The sequence below is a fragment of the Diabrotica undecimpunctata genome, chromosome 4 (genome assembly GCF_040954645.1).
Source record: "Diabrotica undecimpunctata isolate CICGRU chromosome 4, icDiaUnde3, whole genome shotgun sequence".
Lineage (NCBI taxonomy): Eukaryota > Metazoa > Arthropoda > Insecta > Coleoptera > Chrysomelidae > Diabrotica > Diabrotica undecimpunctata.
Window position 1 is genome coordinate 139,895,888 of NC_092806.1, and position 16,305 is coordinate 139,912,192.

The 16,305-nt window shown below is 32.6% G+C and overlaps 1 protein-coding gene across 1 annotated transcript; it reads right to left on the bottom strand.

Moving 5' to 3' along the window:
• Positions 1 to 14,350: 14,350 nt before the first annotated feature.
• On the bottom strand, positions 14,351 to 15,881 carry LOC140438450 (uncharacterized). Its single transcript, XM_072528130.1, has 3 exons — positions 15,734 to 15,881; positions 15,290 to 15,365; positions 14,351 to 15,175 (listed from the first exon to the last, which is right to left on the bottom strand). The coding sequence occupies exons 1-3, from the start codon at positions 15,749 to 15,751 to the stop codon at positions 14,535 to 14,537; spliced, it is 735 nt and encodes a 244-aa protein (XP_072384231.1). The 5' UTR covers positions 15,752 to 15,881; the 3' UTR covers positions 14,351 to 14,534.
• Between the last annotated feature and the right edge of the window lie 424 nt (positions 15,882 to 16,305).

The window sequence follows — 16,305 nt, forward strand, 5'->3', positions numbered from 1 at the left end:
ATCTAGTAAATAGTATATTTTAAAAATTACTATCTCATAGTTGATACAAAGATAAAACTTATTTTAAATGCTCTCTTGTTAATATACTTAATTTTAATCTCTTGTTTCTTTTATATAGCAATATCAACTACAACCATTTACAAGGATATATGCTTGATCTTGGTGTTTATGGATTTATAGGAAGTTGATAGAAATAGTACTACACTTAAACCGGCTTTTAGTGCCCGTTGGTGTTAGTAAACCGAGTCCTGCAGCTCTTGGATATTTTTAATAACATCACAAAGTATGTTTTCTGATTTCAGCGACTGATACTAAAATGTATACATCGCTAAGAAACTCTTTAATTGTACATTGTTTGGGGTTTGTCGACCGTGGTCGGTAATTATTTTTCCCTGATGTTTTCCCGGCATCTATCAAAGGCGATGCGCCACCGGGCGTAACTATAAAAAATATGAATAAAAACTTTTTTCTATAACTATCATATCAAAAAAACAAATTTTATTTTCGCTCTTCTTTTCTACCGCCGTAATTCCGCATCCTCTTCCTGCTGCTGAGCTTCTGGAAGTCTGAAGCAGAGATACTTTTTTGGCGTAACACCTACATCTCTGCTTGACTGTCTTCAGCAATTACCCAGCTAGACCTTGACTAGATGGTCAATGTCTTTCTTACCAATGCAATGAATTGTATATTTTATTATATTTATTTTGTGATATTGACGATTTATGTAATTTTAGTACATTTTAATTGTTATTGTTATTTTTTTTACTTTTTGTAAGCTTTGTCCATAAAATTGTACAATTTTCAGTGACAATAAAGCATATTTCTATTATATTCTACCATGATCGTTATGGACTGTTGTCGGCGAGGATCTTTGGCCTTTAAGAGTCTTCTTGTGGCTTGGTGGTCAAATTTTCCGGTCCTCTTCTCGGCTACTTCCCTTAGTAGTTTGTACTGGAGCCTTTCTTGGCTGCAGTTACCCTCTTCTGTCTTTAGGATCCACCGATCAGCCTGTAACACGGCGTTTCTGTTCTTTCTAGTTTCTTCCTCTGCTTTATTTGGTCTCTGCCGAGGAACTCCATACTGGAACTGCATATAACATCGCAGTCCTAACATAGGCATGGTATAACGGGATCTTCCTTCTGATGCCTTCTTGATTTCTTGCGTGTTCCTGGTGAAGTTAAGTCTTCTGTGAAGGTGGAATCCCATGTAATGTCCACTCTTAGTCTTATTTTTTCTGTTGATGATCTGGACTTTTTGTTACAGATGATGAACTAAGTCTCCTAAGCGTTGATTTTGATTCCATTGATCTGTGTATTCAGCTATCCTCTCTAGGTGATTTACAATCTCTGTATTATTCTTTTGATGTCCTTTGCTGCTGTATAAATTTCCCGTGTTATTTGCCTATAGACCGTGTTAGTTGTAAACCGTGTAACAAATCGTAACTGTCGTCCGCTCACTGTTCGAGTTTCCTGTGGATTCCGTCGATTGGTCCAAATTGGTATTTTTTGGGGCATGTGGTAAGAGGTTTTGTGTTTTGTAGCAGTGGGGTCCATAACCTGTTATGATGACTGTTACGACTTTACGATTAAAGTTAATTAAGTGTTTTTTGATTTCGATAGCCTCTCTGAACATCAGTGGATGGTACTGTGTTGTTCTAATAAAGTCTTGAGTTTCTTTAATTAAAATTTGGCAGTTGCCTTGTGTGCTAGTAAGTTTTGCAAAGGCTGATCTTCTCATTCAAAGCTATTCCAAGATGAGAGTTCTTATTGAGTTCCTCTTCGAGTATGTTATAAAGCTTCAGTATTATTAAGCATACAGTCGCGTGGCCAGGATTTTTTGTGGATGCCAAGACACACGTTATCGTCTTTAATCCATTCCTTATTCCAGCTCAGAATATTCGTAATTTCTCCCATACAGATTCGGTAGCTCAGTAATGGGGGCTAGGTTCTAAGAACCTCCGACTCATTTGTCGGGATCGGCGGACATTGCAGAGTTTTGTTAGTGCAATACAGTAAACATCAACAAACAACACTGCTTCTAACGTCCATAATCAATATTTGATCACCGAAAAAAATAAACAAGGAAATATTTGGTACGACAGAAATTTAGTAAGCGTAACCCACTGTATTTTTTAGAAGTTTTTATTTGATTTTTGATGATAAATTACTGGATTTTGCGTAAATATGCGCTTTTATATTTTCTTAAAAACATGTTTCCACAATTTTTTTTCTGTTCTAGCACTTCAAGAGAAATATTTGCATGCTTCCTTTTTACTCATTAATTCATATTCAATAGGACAATACAAATTTATACTCTGAAGACACTCACTGTATGATATTATTGCCGATTTTATCTAAAATTATAGTTGTTTCATTATTTTTTTACTCACCATATTATGATTATATATTTATTAGAAACTAAGATTTTATTGTAAACGCTGTATAGATGCAATTTATATAGTATCTAAACTGACCAATCCGAAGAAGCAATTTTAGACCAATAAAACAAGTATTGTTTGTATAATTTCCAGAAATATGAATGGTTCTACTAAATTATTACATTTTCATAAAACGTACTAACGAAATTAACCATTTTTTCAATTGTAAAGGACGGTTCTCAAATGAGTCAAATGAAGTGTTTTAACTGTACTGTATAGGTTGAACAGATTAAGAAGGAAATATTATCTATTCAATAGGATTTTGAAGTCTCCAAATAATGTTATTAACGGTTTGTGGTCCGTTAAAATTTCAAAATGTCTTCCTGCTAAATATTCATATAACTTGTGAGCAGCCCAGTAAATGCATAATGCTTCTTTCTGTACCATACTATAACCTAACACTGTTTTCGTTAGTAGCCTTGAAATATAACTACTATCAGACATCACGTGCAAAAGCACTGCAGCTAATCCATATTCACTGCTATCACACACTAGTCTTTTTGGTTAGTTCATATAAAGGTTTTAAAATTTGTGACAAATTTGTCGACGAATAATAATTTGTCGTTCCTGCAAAAGCTCTTATCTTTATATTTTTAGGTACTGGAATCTTTACTATTGCTTTCACTTTTCTTTAACCCTTCTGCTGATATGAAATGCCCTAAATATTTGATAGTACTTTGAAAAAACTACATTTACTATTTAATCTAAAACCTGCTTCATCTAATCTTTTTAAAACTTTGTATAAATTTGCAACATGTTCAGCATCATCTCCTTGTTAACACAACATTATCCAAATAATTCACTGCCCCTGCACAACCTTGCAACACCTTCTCTACTGTCCGCTGGAAAATCGCACAAGCTGGCTTGGTACCATAGGGTAAACGGTTAACTTTAAATATACTATACGGTGTGCCCCACGCAAGAAGTTCTGCTGTCTCTGGTTCTACCTGTAATTGATTGTAGGCATTTAAAAAATCTAGCTTGCTGAACTGTTTCCCTCCTTGCAACGCTGCAAATAGATCTGCAAATGGGGTGGTTAATATTTTACAAATATTTATTTATTGTAACTTTGTAGTTAGCACAAATCATGACATCTATTTCATTTTCATTTCTATCACTTTACTTTCTTTTAATTTAATCTCTTTAACTACTTTTTTCCTAAATGCAAACGCTATCGGAACTGGTTTCCGAAAAATAGGTGTAGTTCCTTCTTTAATTTCTAATTTAATCTTTTCATATTTAAATGTCCCTAACTCATTCTTAAATATTATTCTGAAGCTATTTTCTTGTGGCATTTTAAAGTAATTACTATTTAAATGGGAATAAGCCACAATTAAAGGTTAAATTACGTTTATTGATGTTTCAATTTCCACTTCGAAAATCGTTCTTAAATTAGAATTTACTAATGTTTGTATTTTGAGAACGATTTCCGAAGTGGAAATTGAAACGTCAATAAACGTAATTTAACCTTTAATTGTGGCTTATTCCCATTCTTAAATAAATTTGTAAACTTATTTATAATATTGTTCTGAAGCTATTTTCTTGTGGCATTTTAAAGTAATTAATATTTAAATGGGAATAAACCACAATTAAAGGTTAAAGTAAGTTTATTCGCGTTTCAATTTCCACTTCGGAAATCGTTCGATTTCGGAGAACGATTCGTGTCGCTCGAAGGAAGTCGTTCGTGTCGCGAAGACCCCCTTTTGCGATCTTACCTGGCTCTATATGTGTATCCTCCAGCCTTCATAAAGTGTACAGATGCATGATCGGTGATCCACCGATGGGCCACAACAAGAAAAGACTTACCGCTGTCGATTAGGGCAACTTTACGTGCTCTTTGAACTTCGTAAGAAGATGAATCATTTGTCTAAACAAATATTTTAACGTTTACCATCACTCTGATGTTTACAGTCATTTGTTTGTTTATTTCGATAAGTTTCACAGCATATTTAACTTATTTTCTACCACAGTATTAATTAGTAATACCTCATCATCATCATTGGTGCTACAGCCCTATAAAAGAGCCTCGACCTTCCCAAATCTATTACGCCAGTCAGTTCTATCCATTGCCAACTGTTGCCAGTTTGCTGCGCCTATTTGTCTACCATCCTCATCTACACCATCCCTCCATCTGAGTTTTGGTCTACCCTTTTTTCTACTTCCCACAGGTTGTGACATAAGGATTCTTCTAGGAGGGTTGTTCTGCTGTGATCTTGCCAGATGTCCTGCCCATCTTAGTCTTCCTATTTTTATAAAGGATACTACGTCTTTACCACCAAATATATGTTTATATCTGTGATATATCTCGTAGTTGTACCTCCTTCTCCAAACACCATTTTCACAGATGCCACCAAATATTCTTCTCAGGATCCTTCGTTCAAATATAAGCAGGAGATTTTCATCTGCCTTGGAAATGGTCCATGCCTCCGACCCATATGTCAACACTGGTTGTATAAGAGTTTTGTATATGGTTATTTTTGTTTTTTGGCTTAAGTTTAATTAGTAATACCTACATATATTTATAATAGGAGTAGACATGTTGAAATGATTCCTGTGTGAAATCCTCTAATACATTGAAACAATTGTTAACATACTTATTTCTTCACTTTCGCTTCATATAACACTTCCTTAATTCTCTGTTAGTTTATTATATATCCAAAAAAAACTTGATTGTATGTAAATTTGCTCAAAGATTGGTCCAAATATTTTTTTGGATATTTTATATTGCATGTAATATTACTAACTACATACCTATTTAAGTATTTTTAGAAATCTGAAGTCATGAGATGTTATTGTACTTATTTTTTATTTATTTATTTTTAATTGTATATAAGATATCAAATTATGTATATAAAAGAGACCCTATGGTGTCTTGTAGCGATTTAAACGTGTACTATATAAAAATGAATTTAGAATTTGACTTCGGGGTTCCTTTTTATTAAATATTTTATTATGCATAAATCATTGTTTTAGAATTATTGAAGAAATAAACATTTCTCACTATTAATATTTTTATTTTGTTTTATTAATCAACTCATGTTTGTCAGAATTGTCCTATAAATTCTTTGAAAAAAGAAAACGATAACTTGATTGCTTTTCAATTAATTATCCCAATTACTGAAAAAACAAACGACAAATCACTGATGTCACTGTTTGCGCTTACTTTTAGTACATAGGAGCAGGGGCGGATGGGCCCACCGGGATACCGGGAATTTTCCCGGTGGGCCGTCGTTTGTGGGCTGCCACGCGCGGACCTAAACCCTTAATTTTTCAACTGCATGAATTCTGGCATAGTCTTTACAGAAGATATGGTTAGAGCCGAATTATTAGCATTAGTAAAGGCCAATAAACCATTATTCTTTATTTTATTTTCTTCATTATTATGTACATAACATATTTTTATAAATTAATCGTTTATTTCAATTTTTGTCTGTAGAAAAACTTTTTATTTTATTTTTCTGGTACGCCAATGGTTTAAATCACAAAGTATGTAGGTGGTATTTATTATAGGGTTTGTTCCAGCCGACGAACCGTCAGAAACTCTCAGCGAAAGTCGATCAGCACGAGTAAAGAGGATAATACTGATGACTGTATTATTGTTCTCTCACTGACCAACTGTTTGCCACGAATTCTGACTGTTTCACTGAAGTTATTCCGGTTCCAAAAGACACGAATTATTATGTGACGTGCGCTTTTACTTCGGGATTAGTTGAATAGTGGCGTAGAAGGATAATAATAAACATTTACCTACTTCTAAATTAACCAATAACGTTATATATTACTTAAGCCGATTTATTAGAGTGGAAGTTTAAGGTAGGAAATAATTATTTAAAATAATTTTTACTATACAGGGTGTTTCAACACTATACACCGTGTCCAGAAAGTCGCGGATAAACAGTACAAGGTGTTATTCTGTACTAAAAGTTCGTATTTTTTTTAAATAAACACATTAATAAATTAGGCAGGTGCAAGCTTTCTGTTTAAATCATTCGATTAAAATAAATTCTCGTACATCCTGTTTCATCTTCTTTCCCAAACAAAAAATTTACTTACTTTTAGTGTTTTGTAGTATTGTTAAGTTCTGTAAAAAACTATAAAATTTTGTAAAAATCTATTGCTTTCAAGTGTTTTTTTACGTCTAATTCGCAAACAAATCGTTTTTGGGCGTTTGTTTATAAAGCAAGAATGTTGGTTGTGATGTCTCCTACCACGTTTAAAGGTTTGTAGGTATAGTTATGAAATACTCTGTATAAACATGCTCAAAAAGCGCCTATTCTAGCTGTTCAATAATTATGAAATTTGTTACGTTAGGACGAAAACTGCTTGTATGATAGCCGTCAGAACCAATATACTAAGTGAATAAAAAATCAAATACCAATGCCACCAAAACGAAAAGGAGGACAAGAAAAAAAACTAGAAAGGGAGAAGAAAAAAAGATGTGAAATAGCAAAAAAATGTCACTCTTTGGATAATTTGCTCAACAGTTATTCTGTTCCTTCAACTTCAGGGGTAGAAAGTGATATTAACACGGAAAAACAAGAGCAAGAGCAAAAATCCGAAGAAAATTTACCGGTTTCAGAAACTAAATTTGAAACTGAGTTAAAGCTGTCAGAGGACTCGGACGACGACATAGAGACAAGTGATGAAAGCGATAGTGAAGCTAATGTAAAAAAGGCACTTAAAGACGAAGAGGCGCTACTAAAGCTGGGACAGCCGGAAGAGACAGAATCTGGCAATTTCTTCGACCGTCCGGATCCCAATAAATTACAGCTATTTTTTGAATTCCATCCAAAGGTACCTGTCGCCCAAAAAGATATACCTTTCAATGTGGAAAAAGCGTTTACACGTAATAATAAAACAAAAAGGAAATGGTTGAGCTATAGTGAAGAAAGAAAGGCACTTTTCTGCACAATTTGTCTTGCTTATTCAGTTGAGAGTAATAAAGATCAAAGTTCTGCTTTTGCAAGGGGTATGTCTGATTGGAAACATGTATATCAGCGAATAAATGAGCATGAAAGTTCAATCAGTCATGGAAAAAACTGCGAAACATATTTCATGTATATTAAAAATCAAACAATTGAAAAAATACTTTTTGGAAACGTTGTTGAAATGAGAAATAAAAAAGTTGCAAGCAATCGGCACGTTTTGGATGTTATTATTGATGTTATAAAACTAATTGGCAAACGAGTACTTTCTTATCGGGGCACAGCAAATGAAGCTGCATACAATCTAGAAAATGAAAACCTAGATCATGGTAATTTTTTGGAAATAATCTTACTTTTATCGAAATTTGATGTTATTTTGAAGAAACATTTGGACGCCATTGTTAAAAAAAGCAAAAGTTATCACAATAGAAAAATCAAACGTCGAGCTGGAAATTTCTACACATTTTTGTCAAAAACTACTGTAAATTCAATCATTGTCATAATCACAGAAATTATTCAAAAGAAGATTTCTTCAGAGATACAGACTGCCACTATGTTCTCTATAGAAATAGACAGCACTCAAGATATTTCAGTAACAGACCAATGTTCAGTTGTAACAAGGTATGTTAAATTGTAAGTATAATAAAATCTTCACCTTTGCTTATTTTATTTTATTTCAGGTATGTTTACAACGGAACAATTCACGAACGCCTTCTTGCAGTTGTTCCTTGTCACAATTCAACAGGGAAGGGATTCCATACCATGATTCATGACATACTGGTAAAAAATGGTTTGGATGAAAAAAATTGTATTGCTGACTCTACTGATGGGGCGGCTAATATGCAAGGGAGATATTCGGGATTCTCCAGTTTCATGGTCCAGGAAAATTCAAATCATGTTCATGTTTGGTGTTATGCGCATATTTTAAATCTTGTTCTGACAGACATTTTTAAATCCCACATTAAGGCCGCATCATTTTTTTCATTACTGAATTGTATAGCAGCATTTTTTAAAGAATCTCATCAACGCATGGGTTACTGGTTGGACATTGGCAACAATGCTAGATCACAGAAACTTCAGTTGATAGGAGAAACTCGTTGGTGGTCAAAGGAAGCAGCGCTCAGTAAAATTTTTGGTAATTTTAATGAACCTAATAAAGCACTGTACGTTGATTTAATTGACATTCTTAATACAATTGAAAATTCACAAAAAATTAAGCCAGATGCAAGAGCGACTGCTGCAAATTACAAAGCACAATTACTGAAATACGAAAATATTTTAATTGGGCACATATTCTTAAAACTGTTCTCTATAACAGGCCCTTTATCAAGATATATTCAGACAACAGGGTTAGATTTATTAAAATGTAACTTTATGGTTAATGATTCTATACTGAGTTTAAAAAAAATGCAACGAAATTTTCCAGACATTGAAGCATCTGCAGATAAATTTGTAGGGTGGGCTAAACTCTCTTTTGAAAGGAGAGACTTCGAATTTTTTATTGAAGAACAATTGCCCGAGTTTCGATCAAAAAAGAAAAAGAAATTCTTTGATGAGAAAACTTCTGATGAAATCCCAGTAAGCCCAAAAGAAAATTTTAGAATTGTTTTTTTTAACGTTATTGCGGATACTGCAGTAGAATCAATCAGTAGAAGATTTGCAAACAACGCTGAATTATGTAGGGATCTGAGCATTTTAGATCCAAATAATTTTGAAGAAATCGCCAAAGGTGAGCTACCTGAGAATTCTCTAAAAATATTGTCAGAAAAATTAATACAGTTTGATTCTTCTGCAACTCCTGCAAAGTTGAAAGAAGAGTTAGCAAGCTTTGCAAGCAACTGGAAACATATTAAATTAACAATTGAAGATTCATATGAAGTAAATTATGCTAGACTTGATGTGGGGTTAGACGACTCTTCTTCTGCACAGTCAGATGTAGACGAAGATGACTGTATAACAAAACAGAGTACAAAATCAAGGGTGTGCATCGAATCTAACAAATGTCAGAACTGTGTCATTTGTTGCTACGGTTCAATTTTAAAATATAATTTGTTTAAGGGGGCTTATTCCACGCTGGTATTGGCTTATCAATATATACTTTCATTGCCCATCTCGCAAGTGGCATGTGAACGATCGTTTTCAACTTTAAAATTTATCAAAAATAGATTAAGAAACTCCTTGTCTGATAATAGACTCGAGTCGTTCATGCTGATGAATATTGAAAATGATATACTGAGCGATATCAACAATGATGAAATTATTAATCGTTTGGGTCAAACAACCAAATTAATGAAGGACGCTTTAATGTATTAATATAATAAATAATAGGTTACCATTTAGTGATAGCTATATATGTAAAACGATATTTCATTCACCTATAGCTTATAACACATTAATTTGTTATTTATATATCTTAAATATCTTAATATAGAATTTTCTAGAGCAAACTTTGTATTTTATATTCCAAGTTTCAAGTTTCTATAGTTTAAAAAAATCAAAAAAACTCCCATGTGTATATATTATATATATATATATATATATATATATATATATATATATATATATATATATATATATAAATATATATATATATTTAAATTTTGGGCCGCCGTCGTTTATTCTCCCGGTAGAATTTTACTTGCCCATCCGCCCCTGCATAGGAGAATACAAAAAAGTATGAAATCAAAGGAATCTTACACATGAAAGTGACCAGAGAAGGTTTTAGAAAATAGAATTAACTATGTAAACGAAAGAGTACGAACATACCCGAAATTATTGTAGAAGGGAACCGAGATGTGTAAAGTGCATCAAGAAATATCTAACAAAAAATTGCGAAAAGATAAGAAGTAAAGTAGAATACTTGTATTCACTATTGACCATAGAACTGCGCGAAAGCGGCAGTAACAGTAACAGTAAAAGAAACGTAAAGGTACTGGAAGTGGAATTATACTTCTTCTTTCTTCTTAAAATGCCATACACCAAAGTGCGTAGGCGACTATCTCATTACTAGAATCCTGTTCTTGGCGGCGTGACACAGCTCGCCTGTATTGTGTATTCCTGTCCATTCTTTAATATTCCTTAAACAGGATAATTGTTTGCGGCCGGCTCCTCTCCTACCTTCGATCTTCCCTTGTAGGATTAACTGTGGTATTTCATATTTTGCTCCTCTCAATATGTGCCCAAGGTAACCAATCTTGTGTTTTTTAATTAATTTAAAGAGTTCTCTTTTCACGCCGGCTCTCTTAAGGACGTCATCGTTTCGAACTCTATCCACCCAAGGTATGCGCATCATTCTTCTCAATGACCACATTTCAAATGCTTCAAGTTTGTTGATAGATGTTTTTTTCAAAGTCCACGTTTCCATGCCATAAAGCAAGATGGACCATATGTAGCACTTGACCATTCTGTAGCGTATTTCGAAATTTAGGTTTTGATTACATAGGAGCGGTCTGAATTTCACAAAAGCTTGTCTTGCCATTTGTATTCGGGTTTTTATCTCTTGTTGTGGATCCGATTGGTCATTGATTGTGGTGCCAAGGTATTTAAAAGTTTTCACGCGTTTTATGCGATCGTCACCTATGCATATTATCGGGTTTTCTGGAGGGTTTCTGCTAATGACCATATATTTCGTTTTCAAAATGTTGATTTTGAGGCCATATTTTTTACCTATGCTATTCACCCTATCAAGTAAAAACTGCTGATCTTCCAAATTATCAGTTATAATCACTGTGTCGTCCGCATAGCGTAGGTTGCTAATTGGTATGCCGTTCACCTTAATGCCTAATTCCGTGTCTTCTAATGCTTCCGCAAATATATTTTCAACATATAAATTAAAAAGCATAGGAGAGAGTATGCAGCCTTGGCGGACACCTTTCCGGATTTCAAATTCATCCGTATATTGGTCTTGATCAATCCTCACCTTTGCCATTTGGTTCCAGTATAGATTCTGAATAATTCTGATCTCCTTCTGGTCAATGTTGGCCCTATGTAGTAGTTCCATCATGATATCATGTTTAACATTGTCAAATGCCTTCTCGTAGTCGATGAAGGTGAGGTAGACATCTTTTCGTTGATCTAAATAGTTTTGTATTAAGGTGTTCAAACATAAAATTGCCTCTCTTGTTCCTAGTCCTCCCTTAAAACCGAATTGTGTTGACCCGCTAAGTTCTTCTAGTATCTTGTACATTCTTGAGTGTAATATCCTAAGGAAGAGTTTCAGCAAGTGACTCATTAAACTGATTAAGCGGTGTTCATTGCATTTTGTGGCATTAGCTGTTTTTGGGATCATCACAAAGGATGACTGCAGCCATTCTCGCGGAATGTAACCAGTATCATAAATTCTATTGAACAGCTTTACCAAGATTTCGATATTCTCCTCGTCTAGTTAGTCTAGGAATTATACTAACCAAACTAAAATGTATAGACGAGGAAATTCCGATCGTCGAAATTATGGCAGTCATGGACTGAGATCCATGTGATAAATAATAAATTGCATTCGGTGCAAAACCCCCTACCAGGTGGGGTCCACCCAGCTAATTACAGAGGTTGCAAAACTGCTACAGCTTTTCAAAAGTTAAATCATAAACAGAAACCTACAACCACAGTACAAAATAAGACACCAGACATCGAAAACCTTACACAAAACAAACCAAGAGGAGTAAATCAAATACAAACATGTATAAGTAGTACGTAATAACCCCAATTTGATAACAAACATGCTACAAATATGAATAAAATGCATAAACAAGCAAGAATAATTCAATAAATTAGTCCTAGAAAGACAACAATAGCATACAATTTGATAGAGGTTAAAATCTTGGAAGACCTAAGAATATTACAATGGAAAGTAAACGACCTCTTACAGCAGCATCAGTAAGATGCTGTTAACCATAAATATCCAAAAAATAGATTGTGTACAATATCGAAGACCCAATTTAGAAAAAAAAACATATTAAACTCAAATGATAATAAATATATCAAGTTCTTCACTATAGGAACACAACCAGATGAGGAGTAGTATTAATAGTATAAATATAGAAATTTTTTCAGCGCGCTTCAATTTGAAGTTCCATTTTAAAGAAAACTGAGCTGTGGAAGTTCTCCCCTTTACTTTACCGTAGCGGTATTTTACGAGTACGATCACTTTATTGGGTTATAACGTTTTATACCTTCTCTGTATATGCGATCTCTAAATTATATAATAAAATCTAGATCTTCACTTATAATCTGTTTAATGTACAGCTCTTAATGTCTATAAACAATGAAAATATAATTTTAAGAAAAAAATGCTATAGGGGAGAGTGAGGCTAAATTATCCTCTAACATTTTTTTATTCTAGAAATAACAAAAAACTATGTTCTCCAAGGAAACATGTATTGTGAATCAGTCTCTTTAATATTTCACGATTTTTATTTACTTGCTCATTATGCATGCGGTAACTAACTTTAAGCTGATTATCTAGAGCGTGATCAATTCGTGTTTTCCGAAAAGTCTTTTCTTTTATAACTGCTTCTAAATGCGTTTTATAGATTTGTGCAAATTATTTAAATCTGAGTAACCCGTACTATTCCACACGTTTTTCTCACTTATATTAAATAATATACACCGAAAACAAAATAATCAAGAGAGAGTTTTACAACCTGTCAACCACTTAAAGGAATCGTATATATTTTTGTTAAAATAATCTGTACATTTCGTCGACTTGGTTTGAATTTCCAGTAATGGTTTTGGCCTGCCTACATATATAATATTACACTTTTCTTGAAAGTTAAATTTTGAAAATCCACATTTTAATAAATCGCACACAATATAGCACTGTCCATTACTGTTTTCCTGACACGATTGAGAACTTGTACACGGTTGGGGTAAATCTGAATTCATTTCGGAAAAACCACTCAAATTAATAAATACATACATATATATATATATATATATATATATATATGTGAAACACGGCAAAAACTACTCGAATTAATATAAATGCGAAACACGGCAAACGCGCTGTATTACAATGTGATATGCGAACTACTCCAGTCGCTTTGCCTATAATAAGCAAAACTAATATTGCATCCAATATTCTTAAAAATGCCGATCCAAACCTATACAAATTGGGCCCGAGAGTCGACGTGTGCTGCCGAATTGAAGCGATGCTAGCGCGAGCAGAATGGTTTCAGAAAATGTATCCAAAGATATTTCAGTCACCGTGCGTTGTTGCCAGTAATTGTCATTCGTAAAGTAATTTAATGATTTCTTAAAAAACATATTTTATCTTTAAATATTTGAATTATTACAAATCAATTTGAAATATGATTATGTAGTTTTAACTACTGATAATAAATTTTAGATTTTAGAGGATGCAATGCATCCCTTGCATCTATGCACCACATGCCCCTGAAAATTGCATACGAAATCTGCACTCTTCACCTTTAAAACGCATTTTGATTTTTGTCGATCGGATCATTGATAAAAAGATATCGAATTTTTACCGTCGAGTTGATAGAAATTTTATTTAAAATTAATTTCCCGCGCGTAGCTGACATTAAACTTCGCCGATCGCTTCAAGCGTTGTTTCTGAAAGAACGGTTCATTCTACATAAAAAGTGTTGATAAACATTTTTATTCAAAATTATCTCAGCTACAATTTGTATTTGAAACATTTTTTCTACGGCATACAGATTCTTGGTAAATTTATTTTTTCTGTCCTCCCCTCCTACGAGCGCGGTTTTATGGGCAAGATAGGGTTAAGAGGTGATAAACTCTTTTGCACATTCTTTGGGGTCCCAAAAATTGACAACCTTGGCAAAATTCAGCTGGTTGGTATGATTTTTAGAGGTTCCGTGGCCTGACCCAATAGGGTGTATGCGGCACTTAAACTGTTAAATTTTCCTATTATGTTTTCTGCGTAGACTCTTAAGCGGGAGCATAAAATGTGAGAATATTTTATGGCTTATGGATTTAGTAGGTGGAAATGAAAGCAATATGGAAAAGAAATACATTTTCCAGAATTTAATTAATGTAAGAAATAGTCAGGTGGGAAAATCTTATATTATTACAACTATACTCAAAGCCTCAGAAAAATATAAAAAAATATCTATAATAATCACACAAAATAAATAATTAATAACAATTAAATCAAATAATTAGTTAACAGTTAATAAAAATATAAATGTAGATTATCGAAACAAACCAAAAGCTTCCAAAACCTTACTTTTAGCATGTTTAATCATAAAAGCATACACATATTCTTCACAGTCTCTATCCCAAGGAGGATTAAAAAATTTAAACACTTTTGACTTACTACTAATTTTAACATAATTCACTCCTTGGCCAAAAATGTATCTCCCATACACAATGAACTCCCTCTCCTTATAAACAAATAATCTTGATCGTCCAGGGCAAATTGTACCAGACTTCATTATTGTTGTCTTTGAAATGGATTCATCTAGTTCAAGATCCTTGCAGGGGTCGTAATTGTACTTTATGAAAACCTCGATTAAATCAAAAATGTTTAAATTATCTTCTATATCTGTTTTATACAACACTCTTCCCTTGGTATATATAATTGGACACTTTGTATTCCACTCTAAATTGTTCCTATCAATTGAAGTATGGATTTTGTTTATAACGTATTTAGATTCATATTTACCTTCAAATAGTTCTTCTTCAACATCATCTAGTCTAAAGGTGTCATTAAATACACCAATTACATCAATATTCTCAAAATTATAACCTTCTTTTTTAATCTTTTCGTAGATTTCATCATCTTCATCCTCTTCTAACTGTTTATTTTTGTAAAGTTCCTTATATTCACTTTCTATAAGAGAAATGGTATTATTCATTTTTTATCAAAAATTTCAAGTCAGATTTTAGTAATATATTATGTAAAATAATAATCAATGTAACATAGACAGATAGGCAGATAACCCACCTGATAATTTTCCAAACATACATTCATTTTTCATATATTTACCACTAAAACATCCATTTCCAGTTTCATGGCAATTCTAAAAAATAGATATATGAAATAAATTAAAAAAATCAGTAATGTCTACTACTATTTGAAAATGGCCTATAAATATATTATGCTATTGTAAAATTAGGACAAATAGATAAATGCAATAAATTGATTAAACTAAAGTTAATAAGAAATTGGAGAAAATAAAAATGGGTAGAAATATAAAGCAAACTCAGAATTAATCCAAATGTACAGTTACAGAATATATTTTAAAAACTTGGTAAAAATAAGAATTAACGGAAAATACAAGTCAAAATTTATATTGTTTATTAATTTATATTTAATCTATATACTTAATTGATGTAAAAAATGCAAAAACTAAAAAAGTGTACTTTTAAATTAAATAGTAATACATACTTTTGAACTATTATTCATTATATATAGTTGGTACTTTGAATTATAAAACGAAACAAATATAGCAGAAATTTAATATAAAACGAAAATGAAATTTTCTCTTATTTCACATTTAAATTTACTTTATTGACAACAGGTGACAACTGACATGTCGGCCAAAAAACAGTTCCAACAATGTTGCCACATGTAAAGCTTCAATCTTAAAAAGAAGGAAAGGAAGGTTTTACTTACTATTAACAGAGAACAACCCAACACATTGTGTGTCTCTGTTATTCTAGGCTATTAATAAAACGAAAACTGCTCTATTTAAACTCGGTACAGGCATAGAGTTAAGAAACAATACATTGTTTGTATAGGTAGGTTATATCACAGAATAAATAATAACTGTTTATTATTCTGTGGTTATATCAATAACTGACTATCAATGCAAAATACCAATATCTCCGAATTAAAAGAATGATAGTAACAAACAAACAAAAATTAAAAATAAGTACTTCTGAGACACGAATTAAATGCTTGTGGTAATAAAATATATATATATATATATATATATATATATATATATATATATATAT

Coding starts and splice junctions, on each gene's coding strand:
- LOC140438450 (XM_072528130.1), bottom strand. Junction 15,176..15,289: donor TATGTTTGGAAAATTATCAG/GTGGGTTATCTG, acceptor TTTCTCTTATAG/AAAGTGAATATAAGGAACTT.